The 19,236-nt window shown below is 43.8% G+C and overlaps 1 protein-coding gene across 8 annotated transcripts in view; it reads right to left on the bottom strand.

Annotated features, from left to right (window-relative positions):
* PTPN1 (protein tyrosine phosphatase non-receptor type 1) overlaps window positions 1-16,057 on the bottom strand; it is a 62,973-nt gene extending 46,916 nt beyond the window's left edge. For 2 of the 8 annotated variants that reach the window (XM_027621222.2, XM_027621218.2), the window contains exon 1: window positions 15,821-16,057. In XM_027621222.2, coding sequence (XP_027477023.1) covers window positions 15,821-15,883 — 63 coding nt within the window. In that variant the 5' untranslated portion in view covers window positions 15,884-16,057. The remainder of the gene's footprint in view (window positions 1-15,820) is intronic. The other 6 variants (XM_027621217.2, XM_027621219.2, XM_027621216.2 and 3 more) reach the window with 5 other exon arrangements.
* Between the last annotated feature and the right edge of the window lie 3,179 nt (window positions 16,058-19,236).

The following is a 19,236-nucleotide window of genomic DNA, read 5'->3' as shown; positions in this document are numbered from 1 at the left end:
CTGAGGGAGACACCCAGAATTATACATGGTTGTCCCTCAGAAGGGGTTTCTAATCTTACCGGGGGAGGAAGGGTATGTCAGACAGAAAATTAATATAAAACATACAGAGAAAACAAAGTGTGTGCTAAATCGATGGTGGGTCAGTAACACATGGTTTCCACAATACTATAAACTCAATGCTTCCCTATCAAGCAGTTCATGAACCTTTTTTTTGGGGGGGGAGGCTAAGGGGGAGGGAGAGAGAGAATCGCAAGCAGACTCCCCCGTGAGCGTGAAGCTCGACACGGGACTCGATCTCACAACCCTGAGATCATGCCCTGAGCCCAAGTCAAGAGCCAGACCCTTAACCAACTAAGCCACCTAGGCACCCCAATTCATGAACATTCTAAATAGCACAGCTCATCTATTCATTCAGGAATGACTTATTGGGCACTGTTTATCTGCCAGGTACTATAAATGGGTACTAAGAGATACAAATGACTAAGACAAAAGCAGTCTTGACTCTTTTAAGACTTGACAGATGACTTGGAAATTGGCTGGTAAACAGGCAATTAAAGAACAGTAGATATGATTACAGTGCAACCACACAACATGCTATGAAAAGGGAAATATGGGGGTCATGGGAAGACCTATAAGAGGTACCTAACTTGGATCTGGGGAAAGGGGAAATCAGAGAAAGCCTCCTAAAAGAGGATGCCTAAGATGTGACTGAAAGGAAGAACTAGAATTAGCAAGGTAGAACGTTCTAGGCAGAGGAAAAAATACATGTAAAGGCTCTGTGAGAGACAGAGAGCATTACCATTTCAGGAACTAAAAGTGTTTTGAAAGCCACACCAGAGCGCAAGAATGTGTACGTGCATGCTCTGAATTCAAGGGCCATTACTACTTCCTGAGCGAATAACTGAGACAGCCCCGGAAGAAACAAAGAGTCAGATGAAAAGGGGCAGTGTGGGCAGACCCCTGAGGAACTTCCCCAGTAGAGGATCAGAGAAGAAGCCCAAGAGGGAGACCGAGGACTAGCTAGAGAAACAGAAGCTATAAAAAGAAAGAAAAAGGAAAAAAGAGCCAGTTAAAGAAATAGGGGTTAGAGAAAATTGAAGCAGCAAACAGAGGTCAGCCATGTTAAACGGTACTATGATAAGGATGCAAAGAATCCGTTGGATTAGCAACAAGGAAGCTAATAGTGACCTTCTCAAGAATTATTTTAGTGGCTTGGTAGGGTGGAGCCTAACTTCCCTGAGCCAAAGTGACTGGAAGGTGAACAATGGACACCGTGACCTATTTATTTCAAACACTTCAACTGGAGAAGGAAACTAAAGAACAGTGGCTGGACGGACAGTCACAGCTGGAGGAAGCCTGAGAATGGTTTACCGGTCCAAGTAAGATGACAATAGAGAGGGAGGGTGAAGGACACATGCCTACAGGGTCACTAACCTGTTAGGGCAAGATGCCTTGAACAGGTGAGAGAGGCAGGGGTCAAGAGCACAGACCTAAGGGTTGCCCCAGACAGGAACGAAGGGTCCCTTCTTGTGAAGAGAAATGAGGTAGGAAGGATGGCAGCTGAGTTTCAGATCTGACAGCCAGGGGTTGGGGGCAGACAGATCTAGGCTGAAGACTGGATTTCTAGTGGCTCACCCTGCAAGACTGGGAGATTCTCTCCACTTAGAAGATCTTCTCCCCTTAGCACTTAGGGGCCTGGGCGCAGGGAGAGAAAGGCTGGTCCAGGGCTAGAGCTGGTCACGTAAGCCGATAGCAGGCAGATGGGCAAAAGGGCTAGGAATGTTGGCGAGACAGCATTTCAAGAGTCATGACCACTGTGTAAGAAGGGGAGAGAGGACCTGGGGCTGGGAAAGGAGCAGCCGGAAATCTGAATGAGGAGAAAACCCAGAGATGGGGAAGTAACTGAGTGAGGGGAGTGTGGAAGCACAGGAGGCTGTGATTGCAGAGCACAGGATCTGAGTCTGAGATGTCTAAGGGAGAGAAGATCGCAAGGACCAAGGCTTGCCTATGGGAGGGAGGTAGCAAAAAGAGAGGGGCATGCAATTTCCAGGGATGAGGTGGGGATGCTGGGCGGCCTGCCCAAATGAACACTGACATGGCCCAGGGGCGACAGCAGCCTTGGAACAGAAGACCCTGTTGTGAGTCCGGTAAATGAAGAGGAGGAGGCAGGGATGCCGGGGCAGGGGGGGGGCGGCGCAAGTAATTAAACACTTCCCCAGTATGGCAATGTATTGACTAGGAGGAAAGCTTGACTGACTCCTAGGATTAAGATACACACACTCCCTACATCTCCCCTCCAACCCCAAGTGTTTTCACTTTCCTTAGCAAATCAATGAACCAGGGGTCTTATCCAGAGTCTGGACTTCTATAAAGAATGCCTTTTTATAATTATTTCTTATTCACTTTCACCTTAAAAATGGTACTTACCCTGCCACTCCCTGCAATATTTTGGCCATTTAATGGCTATGTTTTAGTGATGCTGTTGACAGGCTTGTGAACTATTCTTTTTCTACTCCGCACATCTACTTCTGCTATGTTCTACAGACATGGATACGATTTCAAAATAAAACCAGAACACACACACACACACACACACACACACACACACGCACACATGGGCGCGCACGCGCATGCTTAATCAACCCGCTCACCATTAAAGGAGAAATAGTCAAAATGTCTTTTTTTCTTAGTCATCTATTGGTAAAGAAAACTCTCCTTTTCAAATATTTAATTAGTAATCAATGACTATTTTTTATCACATGCAGGACAACTTCTGCACGTAAACTTCACAGCTAGAATCAGAAGAAGGGAAAAGGGAAGAAGGTCTGCAGATACCAATTTTGACCCCTTCTGTACAGCAAGGAAGGCACAGTAAGCATGTGAATGAGAAACAGGCAGTAACCAGTAAATCCCTCAGAATTTCTCAGATGAACGTGTTTGTGTCTAAACTTAAGCAATCGTAGTCTCAGAATTTGTAATCATATCCAAAGCGTTTAAATGCCTAAAAGTTAAAGCCTATTACTAAGCCATTTAAAAGTAGGATAATTATCAGCAAATTTAAGTTATTTTATAAGGTACTTGACTTGAAATAATCACTCAAAGCCATCTGTGTACCAAAAACTGCTAATAAACAGACCACATAATGGGAAAAGTCAGCCAACATCATTAAAAATATCCTTTAAAATTCACAATGAATAATTGAGACCTTCATTCTCATAGTGTCAGCTGCAAATCAGGGGTCTAACCACCTATTTTCAATTTACTCTTAGCGAGTCAGGCTTATACTTAAAGTATTTGGCCTATTAAAATATATAATAATTCTGTTAGTTGTACGGACTGAAGAGGATCTGCATAAACTCTTTATACCAAAGTTACCAACCATTGCAGTGAATACTGCATTTACTTGCCTACTAAGTGCAGCACGCTGTTGGCGCTCTCGGGCTGTAAGCTGATGGCACACAAACCTCCTCCTGAAGACATCTACACAGATGACCCCACTGCATGGGGGCATGCAGTCAATGCCATGATGTAACCTCCACTATGCCATCCTATTAGAAGGGTTCCAAGGCCATTAGTGCAGTCAAGGTAAGACGTAATGGCACAGGAAACAGAAAAGAAGGGAGAAAGAAACTATGTATGGGAGGGTACACAATGCACTTGAATTGTGTGCTACGGATGGAAGAAGGGTTAAAACTGAAGAGAAAGAGAGTTAAGTATGTTCCCATGCTTTCAAACACAGGTAATGTCACACTTAATATAAAGGGCAAGGAGGAGCATGCCCAGATTAGGGGTCTGGAGAACATACGGGGCTCACGGCTGCTTGCTCTTGGGATCTCCACTTAGACATTACTTTTATAGGCTATCCTTACCTGACAGCTCCTCCATCTGTTTTTCCTGCTCTCAATGCCAATTAATTACTTCTGAGTATGCCCTGGGCCCAGGCCTGCGACAGTTCTTACCACTCTGAACTGGGACTGTCTCCATTCAGCCCCTTTGCTGGCTGGACTATGAAGCTTCTAAGGGTGAGGACCAAGTGTGTCTTGTTCGCCACTTATCCTCACTGTCTAGTGAGGCCCTAGCACCCAGGAGCTGTTCATGTATTTGTTGAGTGACTGAATGAATGGACTCTGGCTGCAAGAAGCTTACACTTTAGAACAGAGAGGAAATGAGGGTGGATGAAAAGCTTCATGGAGAGATTGGGTCTTTAGGTTGATTTTCATTTCACATATACAAAAAAAGTATAAAATGGCTAATGTCATCCCGTCACGATTTAGGGGTACTAAAACACTGAGCTGGTTTTGGGATCCCCTTTTGGGATTCAGCTTTGGGGGGAAAAGTACAAAACTTAGAACAAAGACCTTGATGACATGACTAATAATGGTAAAGAATCTTCCCTGTCTATTGTTTGTTCTAATTTGTCATATACAACATACCTCTATGGGATAATAGATGCAAGAAGGATCAAAGAAAAAAGAATGACCTACAATATAACATGTCCTTCTGCTCCTGAACAGGGATAGAGACCTTAACAACACACACTCTTTATAACCTATTTATTTTACTTGTATCATGGCTACCATTTATTTCATTCCTTGACAGAGTAAGGTAAAGAAGCCATCTAATCATGAGTTCAGACACACATGACAAATAGTATCATCCCTAACCAAGTCACAAAACGAGTCATTAAAACACTACTTCTTTGGCTTCTCAATGCAAGCATATTCTTTTTATCAAGTCCCAATTTAATTTCCATGTTGGTCATCAAAAATAGTTCGTGGAAATAGCTGAACATGGGACAAAAATACACTTACATTCAGGCGCCCATGGTGGAAAAAAATGGTGGCAGCTTCCAACTTCCTCAAAATAGCAGAAGGGGGCTAAAGATGAAGAGGGAAAGGGGGAAGGGCAGGAAGAGGCACCTGGTTCAAGATTTCATCCTGGATTTTAATGTCAAGGGCATTCTCCTAGGCATTTTCACACTAGCCACCAAACTTTATCTCTGGCTAGTCTTCCCTTGCTTTGATCTTCCCTAATGACAGTATACCAGCTACTTAGCAAGGCTAAACATCTTTTTTAAATCATCTTAATTCTAATACTAGTATCAAATGCCAAGGAAAAAAAAACCCAACTTGGACTAGAAGCTGCAAACTCAAGAGCATCCAAGGGCTGGGTGGTTCGTGTAAGGGAGGGTAGCGTGACCCGCTGTGGAGCTGTGCTAAACTGAAGAACACACACGTGTCCATCCGGCAGGAGTGGTGCCCCTCAGCCCAGCAGACCATTGCCAAGGTAGGCTCAGACAGGATAGTCCTCAGACTTTTCTCAAGAGAAGACCAGAAATCCAGATTTGTATGTGACTTCTCCTGATTCAGAAACAATGACAAAAATTTAAACTCTTCTTAAAAAACAAACAAACAAAAACAAACAAACAAAAACACTGTGCGGACCCGGCAAAATAGGTCTGCGGGTGGCCAGTTTGACCTCTTGGGTAGATGACAGAAAACTGGGTAAAGGTCTCAATCTACAAACTCTCCATGTCCTAATAAATCAGGAGACTTCGCACAATTCTTGTCTCCCTCTGCAGCCGTGCACCGGTGTGAGCATGGCCACAATGCTGCTGTCAAGTTGGATTCATGACACAGGAGATCTCAAGCAGAGAAGAACACCAAGGCTCTGACACCTAATTGTCCTCCTAAAACATTTCCTGCTTATTAAAGACCAACTTATGATGCATAATACACAGTAGTGCATGTAAAGCCCTTTGCAGTGCCTGGAGCACAGAAACAGAACTCAATAAATGTTAGCTGTTTAAAGGGTTCTATTACGAATGAGGGTAGAACATGGATCAGATTGTGCATTTCTCCCTTGAATGGGAGGTACTAGTCCAATTACAAAAGCCAGTAATCCTTTTTAGACATAAAAAGGATTTCTAAGAAAAGTTTCTAAGGAAACGACATTCATCAATATGGTACGCAGTAACTTTATAAAAACTGATTTACACTCTCACTGGGCATTGTAATTATTTTTAAGGACATAATAACGGATTTTTAAAGTTTTAAGTTGAGTAAAGATCCATCTCACTTTTAGATAAGGGGGAATCGCATAACATATAAAGCTACCAAATCCAGCAAGAGTAGGACACGAAGCCCCAAGTTTTCCAGAAAAGCTGCCCCATTCTCCTGGCTCCTTGTGCGACTCTGCAGTTGTAGAATGTTAGCTTTGGGTCATGCTGTAAGGCGATCTCGTCTAATCACATTTTACACATCCTGCATGTAACTCTTTCAAGGTCCCACAACAGTCGAAGGCCAACCTAGAGCCCAAACCCAGCCGTCTTTTTCCATTACCTCACAAATCCCTGGGGAGAGGTCTGTTCAGGGTGGTTGGTTAAGGGTGGTAGCAGGGCAGCCTGGGACTAAAGCTTGGAAACACAATTGTCCTATGTGAACTTAATCAGCACTGGGGACAGATTTAAGGCCCAGCCTTTGGGAGCAAAAGGCCCTATCGACCGAGGACACAGGGTGGGGAAGGTTTCTGATACACAGCCAACCAAAGCCTCGCTTCAGTAGTACATCTCAGGGTCAATCATGCTCTTTTAAAAATCCTCTAATATTAACTGTGCCCTTTTAGCCACCAGCTTGGAGCAAGAGTTCCAAACCTCTATGAAAGAATCTAATTCACTCACTGGAAAAGTAGAGATGTCGCTAAGCAAAGGAATTAATGATTTAAAAGAATGTTACTATGCTTCAAACTGTCCAACTTCCAAAGTACTGAGAAAGTATTTTGTGAAATGCAGGCCACTGGAGAATATAGATTGTGTCCTACATTCAAAATCTGTCTTTCTAGAAAGCATGTTTTAATGTCAAAGGATATAAAGCAAGCTGTGAACAGGAGACTAAAATTAGCTCAAACCACAAATAACCTAACATACTTATCACTTCCTTATGATCAACCTACAAAAATCAACATTAAAGGAAGGCATTTACAAAACTAAGGGTGTGATGCCCATTTGTGCCTTTAACTTCAGCTGTATCCTTTCTTCCTTCTAAAACAGACCTGACATGTAAACATTCCCCAAAAATGACATTTATTAATTTGAAGACAAGTAGGAGGGGAACATTTAGAGCTAAGTTTTGCCCTGTAAATAAAACAGCATGTACCGTGCAGTTCTTAAGTGGTTAGAATGGTAACCACCTCCTCAAACTGAAGATAGGAAATTTTAGAGGACGGACCACACCCATCTCCAGCTGCACTTCGCACCAAGAAGTAGGGACACACTAGACTCCTACTTCAACCCAAAGCTTGCCTCCATCTCCTAAAACCATTTATTTCCTACTTTCAAAAACAACATCTTCCAACAAACAAAGTCTGTTGGGAAACACAAAAGTTTCTGGTCATCAAGTAGTGGAGCAAGTTGCAAAAGGAAGCTCAGCTGACAAATACATGTTCATTAAGAAAAAAAAACACAACAAAAAAACAACTAGGTTTGTTAAACTTTTACAGTGATTCTCTCTGCATGATGAATATGTTTTGGTTAAGTTTTCTGGAAAGAACACAAGCTCACAAAAGACAGAAACAAGTGGTTAAGGAAAGGTGTGGTAGAACCTGCCAACAACCTCTGTGCGCTCAATACTGTCCTTACTCGAACGCTCAGAAGCATTCTTCCTAGCAGGCAGAAAAATAAGGGAAAGCAGCAGACCTGGGTGCTGTGGCAAGAACAGATGAAATCAAATACCGCTTACGACACTAGTATTTGCAGGGTATGCTAAGAAAAACTGTTAGTGGGAATGTGAAGGAATATTTAATATACTTCGATAGAAATGGTACCATCATGGGTACATAAAGGATCCGTTATATCACAGGGATGTGGCTTCTCAAGGACTGTTCAAAAGACATGACCAGCTACCCTAGCGTAGCTAAATCACCGGGTGCACGGGGGACTGCTCCAGAAATGTAGCTTTGAGCCTGTAAACCTGATGCAGCTTAATGCAACTTCCTGACCTTGCACCATTCCACTGCACCACTTCACCCCACCCCGGAGGAGGATGACCCAAAGACCCTGGCAACGGGGAGGTGGTATCCAGGTTGTGGAGAACAATAACGGCGACGCTCCTAGATGCTCCTGACTCTAAGACGCTGTAAAATACAGTCCCAATCAGAGGAAAAACAAAGCAAAACAACAACAGAGAAACACAAAGCAAAATACCCTCCCCCCCAAAGAAGACCGCGAAGTATCTTCTTAGAGGCACCTTCTCTCCCTGCAAAAGTGAGCCACACAAGTATTTATGACCTAGTGAAGGCACTTCTTTCCTTAGCCCTTGCAGAAGCAAACTTAGCCCTATTTGAATAATGAAGCAGGACAAAATCTAAAAGAGATAAATATAACAGTGACAAATGTTTAACCATCAAGGGAATTTAAAGCTGATTTACCATATTACATTAAATGCAGCTTGCCTATTTGTTCTCTTGAGTGAAGTTATATTCAGAAGTGATTTCATCCACAGGCATTTTTAAGTAACCTCTTGTTCTTAAGAGAACTCCAACTGTTTGGAATAATTACTTGATGTTCGCTTTCCTGTAAGCAATTCACCACAGTGTATAATTTTCTGAGTAATCAGTACTCATCAGAATAAAAACTAGCAAAGCTGTTCAGTGAAACTTAGTGTGGCAATTTTAAAATGAGATTCCTCAAAAGGAAGAGATGCACCAATAAGAAGCCCATTAGGTACGAGAAAGAGTCAGGGGAAAAACATTTCATGAGAATAACAGATCAGGAAGACTTCTTCCTTCTCCGGTCACTAACTAATACATTTAAAAAACACAGTTTTGGAAACCTAGCTGTGCTATGCTCATCTTATCTCTGGCAGTGGTGTCGCTCGCCCACAAAAGCCACAAACACAGCCGAGGTTTTTCCTTCTTTGTCTGTAAAAGAAAACATGCCCCACTCAGTCTTTGGGAAGCCTTGGCAAGTAAGAGAGAAGAAGCCTAGGACCCAAGTCCACTTGGGCCCAAAGGTTTACTTCAACAAGCGGTAACCCCTCAGTCAGGAACCTGAATTTCCCAGCACGGTACCAGATTCCGAGTAGGAAGCAATGGGTGACGTGGAAAACAAACCGCCTTGCTAGAATCATAAGCATTCAGAACTGCAAACTGAATCATGTCACATTTTTTTTTTAAAGACCAAAAATCATTTATTAATAGTCGTTATTTCGTCTGCAGTGTGACTTGTACCACATTCCATCAATGGATATGGGGGACTAGACTTTTCTTTGGCTATTTATTTCAGCAGAAAAAAAATCTTCCACGTGAAATGGTCTTGTTTCCAGTTTTCAGACATTCAAAATTTATAAACTGTTAGTAAGATACCCGTGATTATGTCACACTGCCTAGCTAAAAGGGCAGTAGCCAGTGAACTATGAAGTCCACTTCTACAAAGTATTATTTCTAAAATGCTGGAGACTTAGGTACTTTCTTCTCAAACATGGCAGCTGTGTAAACTATCATACTATTCAAATGAAGTTTAGACCAGATGTAGGTTTCTTTCTAAAATTACATCATAAAGGGCAGCTACCCTTCGGGTACCTAGCTGGGGTTGAATCTTTCGTAAATTCTCAAGAATCAGTTCCTCTATCTTTTACAGGAAAAACCACCCAATTGCTACTTAGAGAAAAACTGCAAGCAGATTGCCTGTCAGTGCTACTCATTTTCCCACATTACTAAATCAAATGAACCATACTGATTAAAAATGTTTAATACTTCTTGGGAAAAAAAGACTCAATTCTTTTGAATCATTAACTATACTCACAAAACTCATATAAATTTTTGAGCCTAACTGTACTCACCGACACCCACACCTTACAAAACTGAGTAACCACTGCAGTGTTTACAGGGATGACCTCGGGAACGTTAAATTCTCTTTGTGAGTACATTAAAGACTTTTATTACTTGACGTGAACCCAGTGATCAGTTAGGCCAGGATCACTTCTACAAAGGCAGGGACTGAAGAAGAAAGTTAGCACCGTTAGTGACAGAGCTGGGACCAAAATAAAAGCAAAAGATTCAACTACCCTCCTGGCCCGAAGGGTGGTCTGATAAAGACCAAAAAACATTTGCCTTTACCATTCATACTTCGGGGGACGGGGAATCACAGACTTGTAAGGGTTTTTACTTTGTGGAGAACCATAATCAGAAATATTTTACAAACCAACCACATGCAAAGCCCTTTTAGAAGGCACATGAGAACAAGTCAAGAGTGACGAGGAAGAGTAATTCAGTAATTCTTAGAGCACCCCCAATTTTCCTCTTAAGTTCATCTCAGTCCAAGCACAAATTTGTTATTAAATTAAATGTAAAGTTCCTACAAAACAAACTGGTGGCATCAGCTTCTAGTAGGTAAGAAGTCCAGCCTTTCCTCCAAGCCACCAGGGCAGGTGGTATTAGATTGCCTCAGTAGGCCATACCTTAAAATGTGGTGATTTTCTACAAGAGTGACCTCTCCTATCAGTACTAATGCAGGCTAATCTAATTGTTTCTCCCGTTCCCTCCCCACCTAGAATGGGAGTTGGGAAACAGGTCTTGTTCGTCTTTACACTGCCAGGGCCTGGCAGCGTCCTGCCAACCAATTTTATCCCAACATTTCTTAGGCACTTTGTGCCAGGTGCAGAGGACACCAAGATGAATGAAAAGAAGGAAAAGCTGACCTCAACAGCTTGGACTCCAGAGGATACAGGCCCTGATGGAAAGAAACAGTGCCTTTAAGAGCAGGGCTTTAGATGAGATAGGTATGAAGCTGTCTGGAAACACACACACAGAGGAGAGAGCAAAATCCAAGGCGAGGAGGCACACACTCGAGCTGGGAGACGCAAGCTAGATTGTGGGAAAGGCTGCCTGGACAGAGTGTTAAGCCAAGACATAGAAGAGTGAAAGCTAAGGATGATGTGCGGGGGACACTGTACCTTCTAGTGTGGCTAGAATAGAATGTACATGGGAGGGGATGGCTGGAACCTGGCTGCCATGCTAAGGAGTTTGGACCTTGCAGATACTACAAAGGCACTAGAAGTAGTTCAACAGAGTGCCAGTCTCAGGTCTGTTTTTTAACACAATTATTCGAGGGATAATGTCAAAAATATACACGGTGGGTGGGGGAAGATGTGAAGAAGCTGTGAAGGGACCATATTAATTCGTTACCAGTTTCCCTCGTTTCTGTGGTGTGAAACTAAAAATGACAAGTGTCTCATAAGGAAGATTTGAGAACCTAGACCCCTGCAGGGGTAGAAAGGATGCCAGGGTGGCCAATCAATGAAATGTGGTATAGAGGGAATCAAGGACTATCCCCAGCATTCATGGATATTCAAAACATGCACGTCAAATGACTGGTACCAAACTATACTGTCCTGGAAGCAATGACCCAGCTAGACTTCCCATTTTCCCCCCAGAACATGGGCAGTAGGAAGAAACACGCCCAGCCTATTTGTCAGTATTGGCTGGTGACAAATGAACAAACCGACAAAGTAACAAAAATGAACAAATTAACATAAACACTAGGGAGGAATACCAGCTTGCACAAAATATGCAAGGCTCAAAGGGTAGGTTTACAAAAAAGTACCTGCTTAATAAAACCATGGCATAGGACAAAAATTGCCGAAAGGATTCTGCAATCTAAAGATCAGAAAGTAGGGCGCCTGGGTGGCTCAGTTGGTTGGGCGACTGCCTTCGGCTCAGGTCATGATCCTGGAGTCCCGGGATCAAGTCCCACATCGGGCTCCCTGCTCAGCGGGGAGTCTGCTTCTCCCTCTGACCCTCCCTCCTCTCATGCTCTCTCTCTCTCTCTCTCATTCTCTCTCTCAAATAAATAAATAAAATCTTTTAAAAAAAAATAAAGATCAGAAAGTAGACAACTCAAGAAGGGGGTTGGGGGAGAAAAAGAAAAGGCACAATTATTTCAGCAGTTTATAGTCTGAAAAACCCTTACAGGGCATTTTAAAAAATGTGTTTCTATTATGAAATTCAGTATACATTCAATTACATTATTCAATACCAGGTATTTTTATAGGTCTGGGGGAGCCACTCATGCTAAAATGAAACACAGTGAGGAGGCTGTGGAGCCCAAAGGTAGATCAACTGGTAACTGAAAATCGTCAGCATCACCATGATTCCCTGGCTGGCTTTTGAGAGACATCTGATACAGTTTACATACTTCCAAAAGTACCAAAGTATACCTATAAATATGCCAGGGATGCCAAGACATAATAATAGCAAAATGTCCTCCCCTCCCACTATTTCTACTTGTGCTCCCAGTTAATTTGAGTCCAGACAATTAGAGAGGTCTTCCCACCATTTCCAAAATGGTGATCAGACACCTAAATTTAGTTCACTCATACCAGGGCTACACAAGAACATTTAGATCTAATGGGTCACTCAAGATGACTAGGACTTCCCAATCTCTCCATGTCATTTCCGTTTGTCTTTTTTTAAGTGAAGTGAGTCATAGTGTATAGATATTTCTCCTCTGCACAAAATACAGTTTTTCTCTGAAGAGAATGGTATTGATATAAAAATTACTAGGACATTTTAATATTCATCTGCTTGGACTGTGACAATAGAAGCTGTATATGGCAGGAAGGAATTTGAGTGAACTATGGTTATAACATGGTTTTAACCCAGTCAGGCATTCGATCATATTTCATAATAAAAGCAGCTATAAAAACAAATGTCAATTGGAAGAGTGGCCCACTTTACAAAGCCTGCCTCTAACATGGAATAAATCTTGACTTCAAGTCATGAGCTATTGTTGCAATCTCCTTTATCTGAAACAATCACATCATTCACACTGAAAAATAGCGAACAGAGAGAGAATCAAAGAACTGGAGATGAGACAAACAGCAAAACACCTGACCCAAACTTGAAGCTACAAACGGAGGGCAGCTCATTAGCTATTTTCATTCATTCCGGCCCTCTCCTCTCCCATTCTGGCTCTGAAAACCAATCCCTTTCCCCGTATCTACGATCTCTTTCCTCTTCTGGACAGTCAGACCAACTCAAACTCCAGGCTCACTATTCCACTTTTCAAAATAGGCACACAATCGCTTAAATGACAGAAAACAATTTTTAAAACCATCTATCTACATATGCTATCAAAGCTGACTGTTTATATATCTAAATGCTGATTAGTATCTATGCGATTAACAATTAAAAACACAGTTATGCTCATTTTATCAGGTTGAGATAGCACAGAATCTTTGCCCGAAACATTTGTTTCCTAAGCCACCACATTCCTCGGCATTCAAAGTCTACTTCACCCTTTGTTCCTCTCCCAATTGTTTCCAAGTTTTTGCATCTGTTTGCTTTAGTTAGGAAAGAAGTATAGTGAGAAATAACTGCACTGCCTCATTTACAAAATTTTAAGCCAAAATTACACATTATTTTTCTAATCACAATAGACTACACAAGCTCAAAATGACTTTGTTAGAAGGCTGCCCTCACTGTGACATGCTATAAAATATTAATTTTTTTACTTCTACTTTCTGCCAACGATGAACACATTTCTTTGAATTCTTGAAAAATAATGGTTTTGGTAAACTGACACGCACTTTGGGAAATTTGCCACTTTAGACTCAAGGTCATTTGAACTCTACATTTTTAAAAATGCCACAGTTGCCCAATGAAGAGCCACTTTCAAATTCAAAAAGGAGAGGAGATTCTGATTTCAACTTTAGAAAAGAAAAATATCTGTACGGTAGGTGAGAAAGCCTGTAGTGGACAATTGTCTAAAATAAAAAGAAACCACCTCCAGGAATGTGCAGTCCACTAAGAAGCTGGGGAAATCTCAACACACTGCAATGTGACTAACTCCTGGTGTTCAAATGTGGTAGATACACCTAAGAACGATGAGGGAAACCAACATGCTTCATGCTGGTGGCGTGTGCAACACAGTTTTAACAATGCTTGGGTGATGGATTTCCCACTCTGCCCTAAAACGGTAAGAAATAAAATTCAACCAAGAACTGTTTTTTTTTTTTTTTCCCAAGAACTTTTTAGAATATGAATTTGTTGTTGCCAGCTTAGTTTCAGTACAAAAGATTTTCCCCAATGCTTCCTAGAAGCCATCTACACTTGTGATGGGGTATATTCTAATCAATACTTCGAACCAACAATTTTTTCATTTAAAGCCACTTGAGACTCTACTGCATTAGATTTGATGCAGAAAATTTGTCTACACATTCTCCAAGTTACTAGTGGAATTCAGTCAATGACCTCAGAGATGAGACAGAATACAAATTTCATATATTGATTCAGCATACTTATACAGATTACAGTGGTTGCAAATATTAGTCTATCAGAAGTTAATATCCATTACAGTCCTAGTAAGAAGAATCCTGTCAAATAAGCTTGATGCAAATCCACATGAAGCCAGGCCTGCCAAAAAAAGGCTTTTGTTAGTCAAGCATACCAAAGAACTGCTTAAAGCTTTTTTCCTTTTTAAGTGGAGCTCAAAATAGACTTTAATACTACCAGCTGATGGATCTCACAATTTGCCTTTTGAGACTATAAGCTGAAAACAGAATAAAATGCATTCTCCCGTTACACAAGTAACAAAAATCTCCCTATTCTGTCCATCGCCTATTTAAAATACCGAGTGTGGTTTTGGTTAATCCTCTCACAACCCCCGCAATGACATTTAATCAGAAGCTCGTATTTTCTTTAGAGGATTTAGCTGCTTATGAAAGCAGACCTTTTCGTGTTGTTAAGCTGATGCTGCCGATAGGTGAGAAATCCTACTTTTCTAACTTTTTTATTTATGAACCACGTAACCCACAAGGATATGAAGACTGGGAGGACCCGATTATCTCAGCCAGGACAAAAAAAGATAAGATGCTCACTGGGGAAAGAAGCTATTTTAGAGAGGGCAAAAACGTTAACCTTCCCTGTCTCCTGCCTGAAAGGGTAATATTTTGGACCCAGAAGAGTGAGTATTGCAGGTCTTCTGGCTGAAAAGCGCCTTGGCCTGATCATCTCAGGGCTTGCCGCTGCTCCTCATTCAGCGAAGAGCAAAAGTCTCTTCCTCTGACAGATCCTCCCTGATCCCCCTTGAGGTGGCCCACCTTCCAGGCAGTGACTCTACCCCGTTATGGTGTTTTGTTTTCTTCACAGCATTTGTCACAATCTGAAATGATTTGCTCATGGGTTTGACTGCCCTATTCGACTCTAAGCTCCGCGAGAAATAGGGTCTTGTCTGTCTTGTTCTGCAAACATTACTCCCAGCGCCAGGCCCAGCTTGGAAAAGGCAGGCCAATTCATGTTCACTAAATGAATGAACAGGAAGAGGGAAGAGGACTGTCATCCTTGGGACTTGACACACACTAAGACGAGGGGAAAGGAAATGTGAAGGAGGGAGGGGGGAGTAACCCTTTCCCCCAGGGAGACAAAGGAAGAAAGTCTGAGGTGGTCCAGTCTAGAAAAGGAAGTAGTGGGGGTGTTCCATTAACCCCAGGGGACAAAGAGTGGATAAGCAAGGGGGCGGGGTCAGGGTGCGAGGGATTCGCGCTGAGACCACCGATGAGCGGCCTTCAGGCTTGAGGGGTCACCGGGCTGGAGGATATAAGGTGGGTGGGGGATCAAAGGGGTTTGAAAGGCCCCGGAGAGACGCAGGCCCACCCGGGGGACAAAGAGAGAGGAGACCGGCCTCTGCCGCCGTCGGATCGAATCCTCACGCAGCAGGGCCGAGGCGGAGAGCGAGACCCAGAGGGAGGACCGGGCCCGGGGGTCTGAGGGGAAGGTTCACGCGGCCTAAGCTAGGGGCCCGCCGCGCTACGGGGCGCTACCCCACCTGGTAAATGGCCGCCCAGCTCCCGGCCTTGTCGATCTGCTCGAACTCCTTTTCCATCTCCATGACGGGCCAGGGCGGCTGCTGCGCCTCCTCCTGGGCCCACCGCACCGCCTGCTGCTCTAGGCCGCGCCGCGCTCTCAGCTCTGAGTCCCGCTGCAAGCCTCGACTCCCGCCGCTACTGCCGCCCTAGCAGCCGCTGCTTCTTCATGTCAACCCGGCAGCCGGAAGTACGCACCGCGCTACCGCGGGCTCCGCCCCCTCGTGAGAGAACCAATCAGCATTCGAAAATGTCGGCAAGCACTTCCGCGGGGCGGAGCCGGGGGGAGGTGCTGGGGGAAGTTGCCTCAGCCCCGCGAGACGTCCGGCAGCGTGCTCTCCCTCCCTCCTCCCGCCTGGGGGATCTGGGCTTGGGCGTGGCCCACGCCGGTTGCCTAGGCGACCCTGGGAGCCCCGCCCACGGAGCGTGGGTTTGCAAGGACCCAGTGGATCTTGGGTTCAAGCCTCGCCGCGGCCCGTTTGAGTCACAGAGTGACCTTGAAGTAACCATGCATCTGTCCTTCAGCGCCAGGATCCTGGCCTCAGTGCTGCAAGCTGGAGTATGGGCCGAGGGCTGCATGTCTTCCCCTCAGGCCAAATGTCCGCCCCTTTTTCGAGGGTACTGCCCTTGTCTGAAATGCAAGATTTCTGTTTGAGGTCTCCTATCCTGGGCACTGCAGGAATGAATGGATTGGGGTCTTGGAATGATTTTCAGTATTTCTCAAAGTAGCAAGGAAATCCTGCTCAGACTGGACTCAGTGGAGCAAAAATTACGCGGTACGTTCATGTATTGAATAATGCCGATTTCTAGAAGCACCCTAAAAGGATTCAGATACCAGGAATCTGTATTTTTCACCAGCAACTCCAGCTACTATACCTGTGGTCCTTAGAGCACATATGAGAAAGGCAGGTCAGGTTGCCTTCCCATGGGTTATACTTTAAGCCATTCATTTCCGGGCCTGGCACATTATATGGAGATTGTGAACTCCATGGGGTCAGAGGACCTAGAGAACTGAATCATCCTCTTCATTGTTCCCATCCCAGGCCTGCCCAGAGAAGCTGCCTGATGTCACTGGTTGAATTCTAGCTCATTTCTTGAGTGCTTGTGGCAGGCACTGTTCCTAGCACTCCAAGTACATACTCTCATCTAATTTCTACAACAACCCTACAATGTAGGCACTATTATTATTCCCATTTTATAGATGAGGAAACTGAGGTGCACAGAGGCAAAATCACTTGTCCTTAGTAGCATTGCACATTGGCACAGAAGCCAAGATTCTCACCAAGTCTCCAGGGGAGTGCTTGCTTTGGAGCCAGACTGCCTAGGTCCAGATTCCAGCTCTACTAAATGCTAGCACTGCAACTTTGAGCAAATTATCTAATCTCTCTCTGCTTTTGTTTCCTCCTTTGTAAAATGAGGAAAACAAAGGTACCCACCTCACAGAGGTGGTGTGAAGCCTGAATGATTATATATTGCTATAGATCTTGCTTTTAGTGTAGTGAGTGGATCAACACATATTAGCCAGCATATTATATACTTACAAATAATAGCAAATAAGGAGGTAAATGAGTGATTATTGAATAAATACAACTGGTTTGATAGCCAATGTCTTTATTTTTTTTAAGATTTTATTTGTTTATCAGAGAGAGAGAGAGAGCAAGAGCACAAGCGGTGGGGGGGGAGGGGAGTCAGGTAACAGGCAGAGGGAGAAGCAGGATCCCTGCTGAGCAGGGAGCTCAATGTGGGACTCCATCCCAGAACCCTAGGATCATGACCTCAGCCAAAGGCAGACACTCAACCGACTGAGCCACCCAAGTGTCCTAGCCAATGTTTTTAGAAACAGTGTTCCGTGGGGGAAAATTAACAGAAGATGGCCATTCTGGTGAAAAGTTTGGAAACGCCTACACTTGGAAGCTGCCTAATTTAAGTCTTAGCCATTTAGGTGACTCTCCTGTCTCCTGAACTCTTCCTGCCCTTATTTCTTTGAGTGCTAGTTTGTCTGGAACTCACAGAACTGAGAACTCCTTGGAGGAACAGAGAACAGGGCTGGTTCATTCCTGTCCTCCTGAACTGAGCTAAGTAAATAAATCAAATATCTATCTGTAGCCCAGGTGGCCTGCATGCCTGCAGGGAGTGCCACTCAGTGACTGGAATGGCCTCAGAGTGGTTCCAAAGTTACGCACAGGTTCTTGGGGGCTGCAGGAGGCTGCTAACGCAAGGTCCGAGTTTGGGCTGTTTCATGGTTGCATTAATTTCCTAGAGCTGCCGTGTAACAAATGATCACCAATTTGGTGGCTTAAAACAACAGAAATTTATGTTCAAACAGTTGTGGAGGCCAGAAGTCTGAAATCAAGGTGCAGCAGGGCCGTGCTCCTTCCGAAGGCTCTAGTCTAGGGGAGAATCTTCCTTGCCTCTTGCAGCTCCCGGTGGCAGCAATCATTCCATGGCTTGTGGGGTATCACTCCAGTCTCTGTGTTCATCATTACCTGGTTTTCTTCTCTGTATCTTCTCTTCTTCTGTGTGTCTAATCTCCCTCTGCCTCACTCTTATGAGGATACCTGTCACTGGATTTAGGACCTACCCTAAACCAGGATGATTTGGCAATCCCAAGTAATCCAAGATGATCTCATTTTAAGATCCTTAAATTAATTACATCTGCAAAGCCCCTTTTTCTGGAAAAGATCATATTCTAGATTCTGGGGGTTAGGACTTGGACACATTTTTGGGGGGAGGCCCCAATCAACCTATTAACCATGGCAGAGGGTGAAACTGGTCACAAACATTGACCCTGAATGAAATCCCTAATTTCAGGTATCTGCTAATCCCGTTATATCCATTCGTCACATAGCAGTAGAGCTTTTAATATTTGGATCATGAAACTCTAATACATAAAACCCTCCAATAGTTTCCCATCCTTAGAATGAACCCCAAATAAATCCTAACCCTGGCCCATAAGACCCAGGCAACCTGACTCCTGCCCACCTCCCCAGCCTCTCCCCTCTTCTCATACTCCCTTCCAGACCGGTCTTTAATACATCGAACTAGTTTCCACCTCAGGACCTTTGTACCAGCTGTAACTTCTGCCTGGACCACACTTTTTTTTTTTTTTTTTTTTTTTTTTTTTTTTTTTTTTGAGAGAGAGGGAGAGAGAGAGAGAGAAGCAGGCTCCCAAGGAGCAGGAGGCCCGATGCGGGACTCGATCCCAGGACCCTGGGATCATGACCTGAGCCGAAGGCAGATGCTTAACCATCTGAGCCACCCAGGCGCCCCTGGACCACACTTCTTGCAGATCTTCTCACCCTTCAGGTCTCAGGTCAAATGTCACGTCTGTAGACAGTTTTTTTCTGACACAGAACAGAGCTTGTTTTGTGCACCATGG

Source organism: Zalophus californianus, chromosome 8 (genome assembly GCF_009762305.2).
Source record: "Zalophus californianus isolate mZalCal1 chromosome 8, mZalCal1.pri.v2, whole genome shotgun sequence".
In the NCBI taxonomy this organism is placed as follows: domain Eukaryota; kingdom Metazoa; phylum Chordata; class Mammalia; order Carnivora; family Otariidae; genus Zalophus; species Zalophus californianus.
The sequence above is the reverse complement of the archived record's forward strand: the minus strand, read 5'-3'. Positions and strand labels throughout refer to the sequence as shown.